General features: G+C 51.9%; 1 protein-coding gene across 1 annotated transcript in view; it reads right to left on the bottom strand.

Annotated features, from left to right (window-relative positions):
* Window positions 1–1,952: 1,952 nt before the first annotated feature.
* Window positions 1,953–17,001, bottom strand: part of SLCO2A1 (solute carrier organic anion transporter family member 2A1) — a 90,583-nt gene continuing 75,534 nt past the window's right edge. The window contains exons 9-14 of the mRNA XM_055569648.1: window positions 15,970–16,159; window positions 14,198–14,363; window positions 11,505–11,668; window positions 7,330–7,394; window positions 4,802–4,925; window positions 1,953–3,921 (exon numbers count right to left, since the gene is read on the bottom strand). Of these exons, the coding sequence (XP_055425623.1) occupies window positions 3,801–3,921; window positions 4,802–4,925; window positions 7,330–7,394; window positions 11,505–11,668; window positions 14,198–14,363; window positions 15,970–16,159 (830 nt within the window). The 3' untranslated portion in view covers window positions 1,953–3,800. The remainder of the gene's footprint in view (window positions 3,922–4,801; window positions 4,926–7,329; window positions 7,395–11,504; window positions 11,669–14,197; window positions 14,364–15,969; window positions 16,160–17,001) is intronic.

The raw sequence follows: 17,001 nt of genomic DNA, 5'->3' as shown, positions 1-17,001 counted from the left end.
CAAGTGGGGGTGTCTCCTTGAAGGTCTGTCTGCCTGTAGCTCTTCCAAGGCTTTTTCTCTTTAAAACCTTTTCCTCTTTGTCCCTTTTCTCTGTGACTCTCTTTAAACTCGTGGTGCTATAGGGCTGACGTGGTCCTGCTTAATGAACAGTTAGAATGTTCTTGTTACTTGAATAGAAGGTGGGTAAGTAAAATATTACCTGTTCTCTCCACCTCCATTAACAACTTTACTTGGCCTTCAGTAGATTCTCCCACCTCTGTCTTGTGGTCCGGTGGACCTCCATGGGAACTGACTCAGTAGGGGAGCTAGAGCAGAGAGGGCTGGATAGCCTGATTGGAGTCCAGGCCCAACCAGTTTTTATTTGCATAAAGTTGATCACATGGTTACTTCCTTAATTTCAGATTCCTCATCTTCAAATGGAGCCTTAAGACCAATCTGGCCTCCAACATGGGGCTATGGTAAAGATTACCCAAAAGGGCTTTGGGCCAAAAGATAATTTATGGAGATATGGCATTTAATTCTACTGCATTTTCCCTCTCCTGTGCCAAGAAGGCTCAAAGAAGGATAAGACAAAAAGATTCCTGCAGATCCTTCCTTTTCTGGCTTTTTCATCCAGCCCCTGAAGGGCTGACAGGGGAGTGGGTTTCCTAGACTGGATGGGGGTGGAGGGCATCACTGGGGTACACAGGACCCTAGTCTTGGGATCCAGCCTCTGCAGAGTTTCCAGGCTCAGGGGAGAAACCTGGCTTCTAGGGGCCTCAGACCAGGAAGGGACCAAAAACCCACAGTGGCAGGACCCAAGGACATGTGGATGGCTCTGAGAGCCAAACCAAGGCTGACTGATGTTGAATTTCCAGCCAGGCAGCACCATGAAGGCCTGAAGTCAGACACAACCAATATAAAGAAATGACTGTGCCGCATTTGCACTTTCAGGCTTGTAGAGGGAGAATTCCACTCTCAGGACTGATAGAACCTAATATAAATGTGGGCTCTTGCATTGTTTTCCATGTCCACTAGCCCCTGATTGGCGCCACCCAGGAAATCAGTCACCTCCACTCACATTTGAGCGGACCAAAGGCCTATTGTCAATTTCTCAGTGGTCCAAGCCTAAGTGGGCATCCCTAAGGCTCTGATGACCCTCACACAGGGTTTGACAACCACCCACATCAGCCTCACACAAAGGACCTATTAAAAATGCCACTCCTGGTTTCCCTTCAGCCCCATATAAATAGCTCCTGGGGCAGGGTGGAGAGGGTTGGGAATCTGCACTTTATTTATCTATTTTTTTTTTAATTTTATTTTATTTTTAAACTTTACAATATTGGTTTTGCCAAATATCGAGATGAATCCTCCACGGGTATTTTATTTGACTGTGCTGGGTCTTAGTTGCAACACGTGGGATCTAGTTCTCTGACCAGGAATCGGACCCAAACCCCTGCATTGGGAGTGCAGAGTCTTAGCCATTGGACCACCAGGGACGTCCCAGAGATCTGCATTTTAACGACACGCTCTATGAGAGTCCAACAGTCAAGGAAGCTTGTTAAGCTTTGCACCTGAAGGGAAATGAAGGTGACATCATTACAGGTCCTGCAGGCAGATTTGCTGTAGGGTAGTCGTACTGGCTGTGACCAAGTGATCAGTGATGACTATGATATTAGTTCCACGTCATATCATGGACTTAGCTGTCTGTGTCTTACCCCACTTCTGCATATAAACTCAAGGGCAGGGATCAGAGACTCTGAGAGCCCAGCACTGTGGGGTCTTGACTGAAGGGATTTCACTGAAAGGACAAGAGGCACCTGCTGCTTCTCTGTACCAGTATGATAAGTTGGGAGTCGCATTACCTCCCATCCCCATGGTCTTAGGCCCCCAAGGATTGGGCAAGGGACAGTCTCTGGCCAGAACATATAGGTTCTGTCTGCTCTCTAGCAAATATACATGACAGTACAAATTCATGACCAAGTTACATTATATTAATAGAAATATCAAAATAGAAAAAAGGCTTGGAATAGCAACCATCTTCTAGAATCTGAAGGCTGGCATTCATTGTTCATGAGCTCGGCTAAAGGCAGTGCCTTCAGAATTTGGTTAAACTGCAGAGAGAAGAACCAGGGTTAGTTGCAGAGAATCATTTTCCAAGCATGACCGCTGAAAGGGCTGAAACTGGCTTCTGAGGTTGCATGGAGCTTCCCTTCCTGAGTGAGATCTGTGGAAATAGAGCTGGTGGCTTTGGAATCAGGCTGTCTGTGTCACAGTGTCAGTGGCTTTCACAAAGACTTCAGACGATGGCACTGTGGCCACTGAGGTTCCATCATATGAGGCCTTTCCAGAGGTGGCTTCTGGAAGGGTCTTCTAAGAGCAGTGGCACTCAAGAGATCTGCATGTGACCATGACCAATGTCCAGCAACTCCAGAGGACATGGTAAGTCAGCTCCCTATACAGTAAAGGCCAGGAGCAGACTCAGTATGCTGAGGCATGGACGGTCAAGGTTCTGTTGATAATCTCCAGGTTCTTGCTGTGTGCCCCCCCTGCCCAGTGAGCCTGCTCTGGGAGGCAGCCTTAGTGTAGATGGAGGGCAGGGAAGCTCCAGGGAGAACCATGCCCCCCCAGTGCTGCCTTGCACAAAGTTGGTCTCCAATAAACATTTGTGGATGAAAGGAGTCCTTCGTTGGCTTCTGACTCTGAACCTCCACCCAGGGCAGCAGTACCTCTCAGCCCAAGCCCAGGGAAGGCACCCACCTCACTGGAGGCAGTGAGAAGAGGCTGAGAAAATGCTAATAAGCACAAGCATGTTCAAAACCAGGAAAGTCAACCTCTCGGGCCTCTACTCTGTGGGCTACAGGAGGCCAGACAGCTTGATGGCTTTTGACATTCGCTGGACTTCCTAACCTGATTGCTGACATCCCCGACAGCCTCTCTTTACTCCACGACCCACAGGCTAAAGTCCAGATGGAGAAGCCCATGTGAAGCCACCTCATCTGCATCCGAGTCAGCTTTGGGGAGGGTGGTCCTCCCATCACTCTGAGATGAGGAGTCCTGTCTCCCCACTGTGGGATGAGGGCCAGGTGTCATGACCATCCACAGCCAGCCACAGGTCTTCACCACCATGTGAATTTCTTAGTGTAAGACATACTCCTGGAAAGACGGAGATAAACCTACACAGAGCTGGGTACAGAAGAGTCTACAGTTAACGTGAACACCATTTGGATGGCCTGTCTTCAGGTGTTAGTCCGAGCTCTGGTCCTGAGCGTGGGTAGCTGAAAGGACCCACTGGCCATTCTTCCCCACGAGAGCTTCCAAAGCAGCCTCTTGGGCAGGAAGCGAAGATCGGAGGGGAAGCAAGTCGGTCCTCCTAGGCTCTGTGCTGGCGTTGAACCCAGATACAAAAGGGACTGCAGCCAGCCTCCCCTCCCCTAGCCTGGCTCTGGGCAGTAATAGCTCACCCCCCTCCCTCTTTCCTCTGGGCAGATACCCAGAGGTCTCCCCACAGAGAAACCACGGAGCTGGTGAGGGACGGGCGGGGCTGCGTCAGTGAGCATCCCCATCGCACAGGACGAGACTGGGCCTGTGGGGGCCTCGCCCAAGGGGCCAGGAGAGACCCAGCCCTCCAGGTCTGTGCCCACCGGGCCCCTGGGCACCCTGGGGGTGCTCCGGGAGGAGGAGACAGGGAAAGCAAATGGTGATGGGGTTTCTTTCTCATTTACGAAACAGAAAGGAGGCGCCGTGGTAACATTAGTAAATATGGGCAGGTATGGGGGCAGGTCCGCTCTCAGGAGCAGGGCAGCAGCTGAGTCCGAGGGTCAGATGAGGCTGGCCGCCTTCTCCTGCACATTGTACTCCTTGTTCTTCTTCACCCGCCAGCTGATGAAGATAAGCAGCACCGAGCCCAGAGCCTTGTAGGCCACCTGCAGGCCCAGGTACCTGTGAAGCAGGAGGCAGGACATGTGAGGGGTATGGCGATGCTGTGGCCAGGGCCACTGAGCAGAGCAGAATCCTCGTCACAGTGGCCCCGGGGTCATGTGTCATCACCACTCAGGTAAGGATCCGTCCCCACCTGAGTGGGAGCCACCTTCCTCATCCCTTTTGTACACAAGCCTAGAGAGGCTTGTAGGACATGGGAGCTACGTGGGACTCCCAGTCCAGTGCTCCTTGTTGCCACCTTCCTTGGCGCCCCTCGCCCCCCAGAGGGCCAGTGAAACACTGCAGCACCAGCCATCTGGGAGGGTGTTGTGTCCCAGTACAGCCAGGAAGGGTGCCTTCTCCCTGCCCTCTTGGTCTGCCCTCCTCCTGGACTTCTATGCCCCTGCCACAGCATTTCCAGACCCCGTCCAGCCCCCTGAAGCCCACTCTCCCCACTTTGTTTGTGACAAGGCAGCAGGTGAGGTGGCTGAAGGGGTGCAGAGCTCAGTGGTGCTGCAGCTGGGCTTGATCCCGCCTGCCCTTGGTCTCTGCCAGGAGCTATGAGGGGCCACCTCTTTCTGAGCAATAGGAGGCTGGCCTGGCATCATCGTTCCACAGCCATGACCTCTTCCTTTAACAACCCTCTTTGTGATGCTGTCCCTCTCGAGGGCCAGGGGGACCTGAAGACGGGGGCCAGGACACATCAGAGCAGCCTCTGGGTCTTGTTACTTGGATGGCTCTCTGTGAGCCTGACTTGCTGGTCAGTGGTGGCCCCCACTCCTGCCCATGGCAAGTTCCCCTCCAGCTCTCCCTCGCAGGCCTGAGAGCCTCACAATTGCCACCGGAGTGATGACCGCCCTTTGCCCGGGCGTGGGGCCTGGCGCATCGTGCAGGCTCTCACCTGTTCCGGAGAGCATTGTTGTCATAGTAGGCACAGGCCCCTCTGCTCCCCGAGCACTTTGCACTCCACAGGATGCAGGAGTAGTCAATGGTGAGGCCATAGAGGGCTGGAGACGGCAACCAGGCTAGCATCAGCAGGAAGAGAGTTGAGAGAGCTCAGGTCACTTGGAGCTGTCAGCAGAGGCGCCAGGGCAGGGTGGGGAGCCAGGTGCCTGGGGCCCCTACACAGCTCACAGGCATGAGAACAGCTCTGCCCCACCCCTGGGAACCACAGTGACTTTGGAAAGCAGACTAGCTTTCTGTGAAGCCTGAATTACTCTTTCACTGGAGGCTCAGAAGAGAAGAGGGACCTGAGCCATCCTTCCAGGACAGTGAGCTGCAGGCGTCCCCTGGTACCAGCTCAGACAGGTACCAGAGTTCCCACGCTTGGGATTGCTGGGCTCGCCGGGTGGCAGGAGAAGGCTCTTGAGGACACCGACTCCTCAGGCCCTCAGAGCAGCCCAGAGGCAGGCAGGTGCCCTCATTTTAATGGGGAGGAAGGTGGGCTCGGCTGGCTCACCTTTGCATAGCTAAGCAGGGTCAGGGCTGGACTAGGAACCCTAGTTCTCGGAGGTTCGAATCCCACGTTTTTCCACAATGGCAAGCTGCCCTTAGACAGCAAGCACCACCTCCAGGCCCCCAACACCCTGGCTGTTCAGAGCCTCTGCCCCGAAGCTGAGTGCTGAGAACTGGTCCAGCAGGGGCCGTGCCCTATGGCTGCTGAATATTCAGGTCAGTCCTGCATCCTTAGCTACGGGTCTAGACAGGGGCGGGCTTGGCCAGATCCACACCCGGGTCAGGCCACCCCATTCTCAGACCCACTGAAAACAGCCTCCCAGACTCTGTTTAGGGCCCTGTGAGAAGCTGCTTTTGGGGGAAAGAAACAGGCAATGTTCTGCTTGTGGCTCTGCTCTGAAGTGGGGACCTTTAAGAACCAGCCTCTGTATCAGACCTGCTTGCTCCCAAATCTCCAGGTGAATGGGGGATGGAAGTTGGCCACAAGGAATGACCTTCCTAAATGATGTTCCCTGAATAGAAATGAAGTCCAGAAAAATTTCCAACTAAGTTCCAGTGGGTAATTTGAAGCTGGCCAAGTCCTTTTCTCTACCCAGGGTGGAATTGCATTCTTGGGTGATGAATGGATCCCTCCAGCCTGAGATTTCTATCTGTGATCTCACATTGAGTTATCTGAGCTTGAATGAAAAAAACAAAGGCAGCAGGTGCTTTGAGCACAGGAGGGGGTGTTTTCACAGTGGTGGGAAGAAGCAGGGCGAGGTGCTCCAGAGCCTATCCTAGCTGCCGTTGAGCTGGGCGGAATGTAAGGTTTCCTTCCCAGTGGAGGTTTCAGAGCAAGTTATAAATGGAAAGGCACTGTGGTGACATCTGTGCCTCTGCCGTCAGGACAGGGTAGACCCTGGTGCTTTGTGTCCTCGTAATATAGGCCAGAGGAGCAGAGTCTCAAGAGGGGGGCTTTTGGAGCAAGTGGCCAGAGACCAAGAAATTCCACTGAAAAATCTGGCTCACTCCTCCTTATCCCACACTCACCCAGCTTTGGTAGGAGAGGGCCCCGCTGGTTAGGCCCAGGAAATACATCACCCACACACCCCAGGGTGATCATGGAAGTTGCTACAGAGTGATGTGCAGCCAGACTCCCAAATAATAATGCACCGTAGGCTCTGCAGGGATTTCAGCATTTAAGGTCAGAAAGTGCACTCTGATGCCAACTGAAGTCTCTCCACTGAAGTCAGCATATTCCCCACTGCAGTGGGCACCCCCGGGGTCCTTAATAAGTCCCTCCTCAATCAGTCCCTTTACTTCCTGTACCTGTCACTGCAAGAGTCTCCATACGAGTGCCTTGTGTTTAATCCAGTGCCTGGAGGCAGCCAGAGGGGACAGTACAGCATGAGCAGTCTGGGGAAGGACCTGCAGCGTCCCCACACCTGGGGCGAGCTGGGTGTTTGCAGATGCCTGCAGACAGCGCATGCACAGCCGGTCCTGATCCCTGGGCACAGCGCCCTTCCTCCTTGGGCTCTGACTGCTTTGGCAGGGTTTGCCAGCAGAGGGCCCCCCTTTGCTGAATAGAGGTAGGAGGAGTGGATTTTGTAAAATGGAAGGGAAGCCAGGGCTGGGCTCTGCTGCTGTTCTGGCCGCGGCAGGAACGCGAGGTTTTGTTCCTACAGTGAATTCTTGGAGAGAGATGAAAAAATACCTACACTCAGCATTCTATTAGGCATTCGCAGTTTTGTCCACTTTTCCTTCTTACACAGTTTCGTTTGGAATTAATGCCATAGATGGAAACTTTCCTAACCTCAAGTGATGCGGAAACAGTCCATATGGGATTTGGCATTTGCTGTTGTGCTTATGCTTATTATGTACAGCTTCTTATGACAGGGATGAGATGGGGCTTTTCCCCTCCCCACCCCGCACCCCACAGCCCTCTGATTTCCCTTAATCTGGGGCCACCAGGAAGGGGGCATCCCTGATACTTACCCAGCAGACGCATCAGCAAGAACTGTACTCCAATGGCGAAGGACTTTTCCTCCTGGTTCACCACACTGAAAAGGCAAACAGGAAATCAGCAGGGGGAGGACTCAGGGCTGAGCCTTCCCTCTGCTGGGGCAGTCTCAGGGCGCATCAGACCTGCCCTCTCGAGGCCCCCTGGATTCACCTGGGCCCTGTGCTCCTACTGTTCCTCTCAGAGGATCTCACAGTGTGATCACTGCACCAACAGCATCATCGGCATCCCCTGGGAACTTGCTAGAAACGCAGGTTCTCAGGCTGCACCTCAGATGAAGAAGCAGACACTCTGGAGGTGAGGCCTGCCCTCTGTATTGTAAGAAGCCCTCTAGAAGATTCTGTGCACACTCAGGTTTGAGAACCACTGGTCTCTGTGATTTTCAGGGCTGCCCAGAGCTCCCTTCAAGAGGCAGAGGACAGAGCATCTGGGAACCAGAGGATACTGAAGGCTGTGTTTATGGCAACAGGTCTGAATAGCTCTGGTGGTGTTTTATAGCAGTAGAAGACAGCCCTGATGCAAAGTGTAGCCAGAGCCCCTGGGCTGAGGGCTCCTTTGAGCAGCTAACAGAATCCTCTACTTTGGGCTGGCGCGGTGGGCATGTGACCTGTGTGGCCTTGCTGGGCTACACCCTCAGAAAGGCCTCATGTTCGCTTTAATGCTCTGCTGTGGCTAGCTTGACATTCTTGATAATTTTGGAACCATGAGCCTTGCATTTCCATTTTGCACTGGGTCCTGCAAATTATGCAGCCAGTCCTGTCCCCGCCCTTCTTCCCTCTAGAGGAGGAAAGCACTTGCCTGAGGAAGGAGACTGAGAGAGGCGAGGGAGGCTGTCTGGAGGAGGAATTGCTGGGCCTTGCCATGCCAGCTAGGCAGTGAGCGGAGAGGAAGGCCCCCATCCACGACATGGGGAGTCAGGAGTGGGCCAGCCAGGGCACCAGGCTTCCATGTGCCCTGAGCGCACACTCCTGAGTGGGAGCTGGTTAGGGGAAAGCATTCGGAGCTGAAGGGAACTCAGATCTCCACACACATTTTGTTTTATTTCCACAGTTCTGCTAGCAAACTGGAAAGGGACCATCTTTCAGCTTCTCAGAATCCCCACTGGGGTGAAGCAGGGGAGAGGTACCCACTGGGAGCCCCCAATGGAAAGTGCCTCAAATCTCAATCTAATGGACACTCCCTTTATTGAAATAAGTCCCTTCAATGGGCCAATCCACAATAGATGGATTTGTTTTGGTCCTTTGCTTCCATGTTTTGGTCCTTATCTCTGGATAGACTCCCCTGGTTTCTCAACTAAATGGGACTTGGGAACCCCAAACTGGCTTCTAACAGAGAGTTTGAGTTCCTTGTGATCTCTGCCCCTTCACCCCTGAATTAACACTGGCTCTCTGACCTCTGTCTTGTGATACATTATTGGCACATCTTTACTCCCAGACTGTATTTCCATGCCTGGTTGAGGGCCATGAGTGATACAAATAAGGTTTGGGCCACGTACAACATTGGCTTTACACCTCACCTTCTTTGCACTACATAGCATCCATTCTTTCATCTTTCCCAGGGGAATTTATCTTTAAATTATTTGGGGATACTGGGTCCTCTTCTTCAATTTCACTCCAGCTCCTGACCAAACTTGAAGGGGAGAGATTTTTCTAAAAAAGCCCACCCTGGGGTTCAAATGGTGCTTTCCCTCCACTACTTCCTCATCCCTGATGCTTGGCAGTCCTCTGGGAGGCAATCTAACAGCAATGCCCTTCTCCAATGTTTGGGGGCTTCCCTATGAAATTTCCTTATTCTATTCCCTCTTTTTGTCATGGCCACCCACGTACCTTTCTCAGGATTACTGGGTCCACTGTGGTCCATCTGACCTGGAGTGCAAGAAGGGACCCACACTCAGGGGCCTTGAGTGAAATCATGGGTACTTGGAATGCACAGATGCAGAGTGGTAGAGGAGAGGGTGATGACCGTGTTGAGACAAGCAACCTGCTCTGAGCACCCCTACACGTTCTCGTGGAGTATGCTAAGAATACAAGGGCCTGACTGTGTGCTTCCTGGGTCATTTCCCAAGGGTGTGGTTGCCGTGAACAGACCTAAGGCATGAGGTAAAAGCTGCTAGACCAGCTGCAGGCTTGGTCTATAGAAGCAGTGACTCTCCCAAGCTCAGTGCTCCTCAGCTGTGCCCTGCACCCACTGCAGGTGACACATACACCTGAAGCCCTCCACGTCGCCCAGCAGGACATGGGGTCACAAATAAATGATGCAGCATGAGCTTCACATTGCTTGCTGTCCTGTGAGCAACAAAGTCCTTTGCCTTTGACCTAGGAGTCTTCCAGCTTCTGCCAGCATCCTTATGAAACAGTAACAGAAACAGGAGCTTGGTAGTTTGCAAGCTAACTTGTAAATAGGATAAAACCCCAGACCCCTCAACTCCTAGTCTTCTGGGGAAACTAGTTGTTGATAAGAATAGTAATAATAATTTGGTGGTAATAATTTTTCCAGTAGTCATGTATGGATGTGAGAGTTGGACTATAAAGAAAGCTGAGCGCTGAAGAATTGATGCTTTTGAAATGTGATGTTGGAGAAGACCCTTGAGAGTCCCTTGGACAGCAAGGAGATCCAACCAGTCCATCCTAAAGGAAATCAGCCCTGAATATTCAGTGAAAGGACTGATGCTGAAGCTGAAACTCCAATACTTTGGCCACATGACGTGAAGAACTGATTCACTGGAAAAGACTCTGATGCTGGGAAAGATTGAAGGCAGGAGGAGAAGGGGACGACAGAGGATTAAATTGTTGGATGGCATCACTGACTCAATGGAAATGAGTTTGAGTAAACTCTGGTAGTTTGTGATGGACAGGGAGGCCTGGTGTGCTGCAGTCCATGGGATTGCAAAGAGTCAAACACGACTGAGCGACTGAACTGAACTGAACTGAATACTTTGGTAAATATTGATAATGAACCATTATGCAGAGCAAAGCAATTTACCATACAACCCCCACATGAATCCTTTGAGGCCAATATCATTAATGCCCTTTCATTCATGAGGAAGGGCTTCTTAGGTGATACAGTGGTAAAGAATCTGCCTGCCAATGCAGGAGACACAGAGACATGGGTTTGATCCTTGAGTGGGGAAGATACCCTGGAGTAGGAAATGGCAACCCACTCCAGATTCTTGCCTGGAAAATTCCATGGACAGAAGAACCTGGCAGCCTATGTCCATGGGGTCGCAGAACTGGACACGACTGAGTAACTAAGCACACACATACATGAGGAAATTGAGACTTGGTGAACTTGACAACACTGAAGGACATTTAGCCAGTTTATGGTAGAGCTAGGCCTTTGACCCTGGACCGGGTCTTTCAAATCCTGTTTTTCTATCTCTGTTGCCAGACTGATAAGGACAGGAGGGAGGCAGGCAGGGTAAGTTATGCCAACATGGTTGAAACCTTATTTTCTCCTTTCCAGAGGGTGAGGTGAATGGAGGGTCATTTCATGCCAACACCTCAGGGGCAGCTTGGTGCCACTGTAACAGGACACCTGCCTTGGCCTGCCGCCTGTCCTGCCCTCCCTTCTGACCTGGCTCCTAGTACACGGGGGCTTTTCTCATTGTCATCCTTTCCACAGTCCTTATTCTGTCTCTGGAACTTTTCTCGTTTTCCTTCTCTGATTTTATGCCTCTAACTGAATTCTCCTCCCTCCTCTCTGTTCTTTTGAGAGTTAAAGATAGGTGAATCTACAAGTGCGGCGTCAGCCTGGAGCCTGGAAGCCTGGAGGGGTTACGTGGCTCAGCCGGCAGGCTCCGCCTCCTCTTCAGGCTCCGCCTCCTCTTCAGGCTCCGCCTCCTCTTCAGGCTCCGCCTCCTCTTCAGGCTCCGCCTCCTCTTCAGGCTCCGCCTCCTCTTCAGGCTCCGCCTCCTCCTCCCTCCTCATACAGGATGGAGAGGCAGGGACACCCACCAAATGAGGCTGCAGTATGGAACTCCGCACGGGCTGGCACCAAAGCCCTGGCACTGGCGCACTAGTATTATCTCCCTGTATCACCCCAAGAATATCTCATGTCCGAGGACTCAGAGGACCAGGAGAGGCAGGAGAGCTGAGAAGGGGGCAGCTGGACTTTAAGTGAGGAGAGCATTGGGAAGGAGAGGCGCACTCACCGCAGCACCATCATGTAGAGGGGGTTGTGCGAGATGCAGGCTATGAGCGCCGCAAAGGAGATGAGGAAGGTGGTCGGGAGCAGGAAGTGGGCGCAGGAGACGGGACACGGGCCTGTCTTCGCTGAAGCAGATCCCCTGACAATGCAGATGCAGTTCAAGTAGATCTTGGAAGGAGATGGAGGGGAACAGGGGAAACCTGCTGTTATTATTTCGAGTCCACACATTTTAAATGCCTGCTCCAACGGTCACCCCTCTGCCCTCCCTAGGGACCTGGTGATGCTAGATGCAGAGACTGGAGAGGAGATGAGGTGGGGATTTCAGGTGCCCCAGGGATCTCGCTTCTGATCACTGGGCAACAAACAGTGTTTGTTTCACCAAAACCAGTCGTCCAGTGTGCGCTGGACTCCTCCTGCAGTTACACCATGAGGGGATCTGCAGGATCCTGCTGCCAGGTATAGTCCACCAGTTGCAGACTTGGGTTTGGGAGGGCCCTCCTCTGGGCCAGGCCACCTGCTGCCCAGCAGTAGTAGTTTTCTGGGTTTTTGTTTTTGCTGTTTGTGTGTTTATTGCAGGGACATTAAAGGAAGATAAAAATAGGAGGAGATACCAGTGGGAATGGACTTCCCAGGTAGCTCAGCTGGCAAAGAATCTGCCTGCAGTTCGGGAGACCTGGGTTCAATCCCTAGGTTGGGAAGATCCCCTGGAGGAGGGCATGGCAACTCACTCAGTATTCTTGCCTGGCGAATCCCCATGGACAGAGAAGCCTGGCAGGCTACAGTCCATGAGGTCGCACAGAGCCTGACACAACTGAGCGACTAAGTGCAGTGCAGCACAGCACCAGTGGAAACACGGTGAAATCCACTGAACTTTCTGCCTGAGATAAATTCCTCCTTCCTCTAAAGGTCTCTGTCTCAAGTCTATAAATCCATACAGCTCAACATTGTTGTACAGCTCACCTTGGTGGACCCTGTCTGTCAGGTGGCTTCATCTTCCCTCTCACATCATCTGATGGACCAGCCTATGGTCCAACTGCTTTAAGTGTCAAAGCCATTAGAGGGCCGAGATTGGAACTAATAAACTGGTATGCTTCCTTCTACCAAGGACTGGAACTATGGACCTTCTTTACTTGGGCTGCTGGGAAGCTCATAATTAAGTTGTATACAATGTTGCTGCTACCTTCCTCAGTCTGGATTTTTTACACATATTTTCCCTTATAATTTGCTATTTTTTTCTTGATATTATGCTAATGAATCTTGGTCTTGATGTGCTTGTGCTGTTATTGGAAACTTGTCAAGATTATTTCTGGAGGTAGACAACTCAGAGGTAAGTAAATAAAGATAAGAAAACCACAGAAGCCACCACAGGCTCCTCCAACAAGAAGGCAACTGAGAAAGCATCTTGTCCAAGCTCTTGGTCCTTGCACCTCCTGAGAACCATGCTCCTCTGCCAGCAGAGGTGGCCATGGAAGCAGCCTTGCCTGTCCTCTCAGGGAAGATGGCTAACCTTGCCCATGCCCTCCACACAGGTTTAAAGGAACAGGCTGCATCCTCTCCCTAGGGAGCTGCATAGCCTTCCCGTGCTCTTAGGATAAAGAATGTTCAAGTCTTAAGCCTGAGCCCTGCCTGCTCCCAGGCCTAGCTGGGTATGACCCTCCTCCACACCCTGTGCCAGCCCTAGCCTTCTCGCTCTTCCCATTTGCCAGATCATTCATGCCCTTGGGTCTTGCTCTTGAATTTGCTTCACTCCCAGGTCTTCATAGCGTTTTCTTCCTCTGGTGGTTCAGTCCTAATGTCACCTCCTCTGGGAGGTCCCCAGATATTCTCTGTCTCATTAAGTCTCTTTGTGGCATGGGTTACCTTCTAAAAACACTCTTGTGCCTTTATTTGGTGAATACAAGTTCATGAGGGCGGGGACATGGGCTGATGGGTTCCCCACTGAATCCTCAGCACCCATGTATGTGTCTGGTGTTCACTACGTGTCTGTTGAATAACCACACAGATGACTGGAGTTGGTTTGCTGCTGTCTGATCTGGGGAGGCAGGGAGCACTCTGAGGGCTGGCCAGGACCTTGCCAAGTGAGTATCGTGAATGTGAGCTGTGTGAGTGGGAGGCTGTGGCTGGGAGACACCTGATCTTGCACAGACATGCCCTGGGCTGAGGCAGCTCCCTGGGTTCTAGTCCCAGATCTGCCCCATGAATAGCTACAGCCTTCAAGCCAGTTGTGTGGCCACAGCTGAGAGTGCTCAGAAGGGTTGAACCAAAGGGCCTCCATCACCACTTCCGGCTCTAACCTTCCAGGTCCACATCACAGAGGCCCTCTGCCCTCGATCTATGTGGGCCTGTTCATGTGGCTTTGCGACATAACAAGGTTGCAGGACACTGGTGTGCCCAATAAGGACCCATCAGGGTGAGACTGGCAGGCTTCAGCGGAAGGAGTGCTCTGACTTGTTTCGGCTTTGAGCATTGTTAGACTTCAGGAATGTGAGTTCATTGGACATTGGCCAGTCTTTAATTGACTTTGGGCTGTAAGCATCTGATCATGACCCTAGGGTACTGGAGGTGGAGAAAAGGTGGGTGTGGCCCAGAGGCCAGGATGCTGGGAATGAGTGGGGTGGAGCCCTGCCCATCCCAAGTGGAGGAGCAGGCTGTCAGAGCACACACTCAGCAGAGACCTGGGGCCCCTCCGGCCCTTACCGGTTGCTTGAGAGCTATGGAGCTGAAGTTGACTTCACTGCAGCCAGCGTGGCAAGGGGAGAGGTATTCAACCCCATCGTCTCCACAGACCGGGTGGAAGACAGAATCTGGGCACGAGCAGTCCCGGCTGCAGGCGGGAGGTTGTGGACGTATAGAACTTGATGTGCTGCCAGCAAAACAGGAAATGGGAATCAAACAAAGCAAGACCAAAGGAAAGCCTCGCCACTCAAGCCCAGCGTGACTTCCCCGCCTGGTTAGCGTGCTTGTGCTTCTCTGTTTGTCTTGGGCCAGCGCCACCCGGAGATCTGAATCATGTCTACTGGAGCCAAGAGTCAACTTGGGCGGTGTTCATGGCACCTCTGCTTCTTCTGCCAGTAGGAGCCCAAACCTACCAACTAGTCATTGGGAATGCTTGGTTGGCAAATCCCCCACTGCAGAAGGGGTTGAGACGAACAACCTGCCAGGACTCTGATGAGAGAGAAGGCAGATGCTATGGGAAAGTCACAGGTGATATTTCCTTTCCTTTCTCTTTCATCTGGGCTTGGGCTGAAGCCCCTTGAGGTCATCTAGGGTCTCAATGGCTCCTGTCTCTGGGTCTATGTAGCCATCGCCCAGGTTACTGCATCCCCCTGAGCTTTAACCCAGGGGTTTCACTGGCTGGTCACACCAGTCTCTCCGCCCTCCATATCCAATATTCATGATCTCTTCTGGGAAGGGTGGGGGTTAGGGGCTGATAAACCACAGTTCAGAACTTTGCTAAAATAATTATTCCAGTGCTGGTTAACAGTAATGGGGCATCTCTCATGCTCCAGGCACTGTGCCTTGGGGCTTTTCATGCATTGACATCACAGTAAATGTTCTGATAATGATGCTCCCTTTGTGGATGAGAAACCTGAAGTAAATTTCCCCAACTAGGAAAGAGCAGCGCCAGACCTCGGACCTGGTCTGATGACAAAGCCCTGTGCTAAACACCCAGGAAAGCATTCTTGGCCTCTGTCAACCACAGCCAGAAGAGCAGTACAAACTGAGAGTGGGCCAGCATGTGGGGAGGGGCAGTTCCATCCTGAATAACACTCCCCTCCTTCATACCCTCTGGAGACAGGAGAGGTCCTTTCACAGGGAAAGATAAAGCACCAAAACTGAAAAGTACGCTGTCTTCCGGCATTGCAACCTCACTGGGCAAAATCTAAAAGAAGAGGTGTGGAAAGGTGGCTCTGAGGCAAAAAAGCAAAAAAGCACATCCCCTCCTTGGCTTCAAAGCCCTTCCTGAACATGAAGCCAAACTTAGAACTTAAAACCATGTCGCTTTATGCAAGCCGACAGGTATCCTTTACCTGCCCTCTTCCTCACCTGCCCTAATTTTTTAAGTCTGCCATCACTTTCATTGTTCTTCTCCAAACCTTTTCAAGTCTCTGTCTCTCATCTTTCCTCAGCAGCTCAATAAGACTCTGTAATTCTAGCTGGTAGAGAGCAGATGCTAAACATAGCTATTTCCTGGTTCCTGAGGCTCACAGCACTACAGATTCATCTTGAAACCAAACAAATCAGTTTCTGGTGCTTCTTAAAATGCAGAACGCTAATCCTGATTGCTAGTGGCCCACTAGCACTCTCTGATTTCTTCTCATAATTGAGCACACTAAGACCTGGCTTTCTCAGTTGCCACATACGAGATCAGATCAACAAGGGAAAAGGAGAGAGGACAGTTGAAGAAGCAGAAAGAAGATGTGGCAGCCACCTGCAAGTTCTGGACTCCTTACCCTCGCTTCCCTTACCTGGGGGGGTAGACCTCCGCCACGAGCGGGGTGGAGCAGCCCATGAAGAACAGAGGGGCACAAAGGATCATGGAGATGATGATGATGGTGGCAGCTACACGGGGAATGGTTTGCAGAGAGAAAGCACAGCGCTTCATGAGGATCCCTCCAAGCAGCATCCCCAAGGCCGCAGCAGGGAGGTTCACAGCACCTACAGGCAGAGAGAAGCTGGTCTGGGCACATAGGCCTTGGAGTGCTAATGTGGACCACTGAGAAGGGGGCATGGCTTCCTGAAGGGACATTCAATATGTTTAATTGCAACAGTAATAGATGACATTAAGTGAGCATTTACTGTTTGCCTGGCATACTGACAGAGTTATCTTGACGTGGAGGATTGCTCTGCTGGTGCAAACAGTAAAGAAAGAAGTGGGACCCTTACAACCAGACATGTGGGTTGAATGTGCATTTATTAGAAAGTGAAAGTGTTAGTTCCTCAGTCATGTCCAACTCTTTGTGACCCCATGGACTCTAGCCTACTAGGCTCCTCTGTCTATGGGATTCTCTAGGCAAGAATACTGGAGTGGGTAGCCATTCCCTTCTCCAGTGGATCTTCCTTACCCAGGGATAGAAGCTGGGTCTCCTGCATTGCAGGGAGATTCTTCATAGTCTGAATCACCAGGGAAGCCCAAATAACTCTGTGCGTGCATAGTTGCATCCAATTCTTTGTGATCCCGTGGACTGCAGGCAGGCTCCTCTGTCCATAGTACTCTCCAGGCAACAATACTGGAGTGGGTTGCCATGCCCTCCTTCAGGGGGTCTTCTGGACCCAGGAATTGAACCCAAGTCTCCTGCACCTCCTGCATTGCAGGCAGATTCTTTAACCGCTGAGCCACCTGGGAAGCCCTTATTAAGGCTTTCATTACCTGGCCCTTTACTGCACTGTAACCACATGGGGTTAGCAAGGCCCTGGTGGTGCTTCCTGCTTGATGTGCTAGTCAGAGGCCAAAGGCTAGAAGGGCGAAGTCACAGCCAAGAGCCACACAGGAGGTCAGG

This window comes from Bubalus kerabau, chromosome 2 (assembly GCF_029407905.1).
Source record: "Bubalus kerabau isolate K-KA32 ecotype Philippines breed swamp buffalo chromosome 2, PCC_UOA_SB_1v2, whole genome shotgun sequence".
NCBI classification, from domain to species: Eukaryota; Metazoa; Chordata; class Mammalia; order Artiodactyla; family Bovidae; genus Bubalus; species Bubalus kerabau.
The sequence above is the reverse complement of the archived record's forward strand: the minus strand, read 5'-3'. Positions and strand labels throughout refer to the sequence as shown.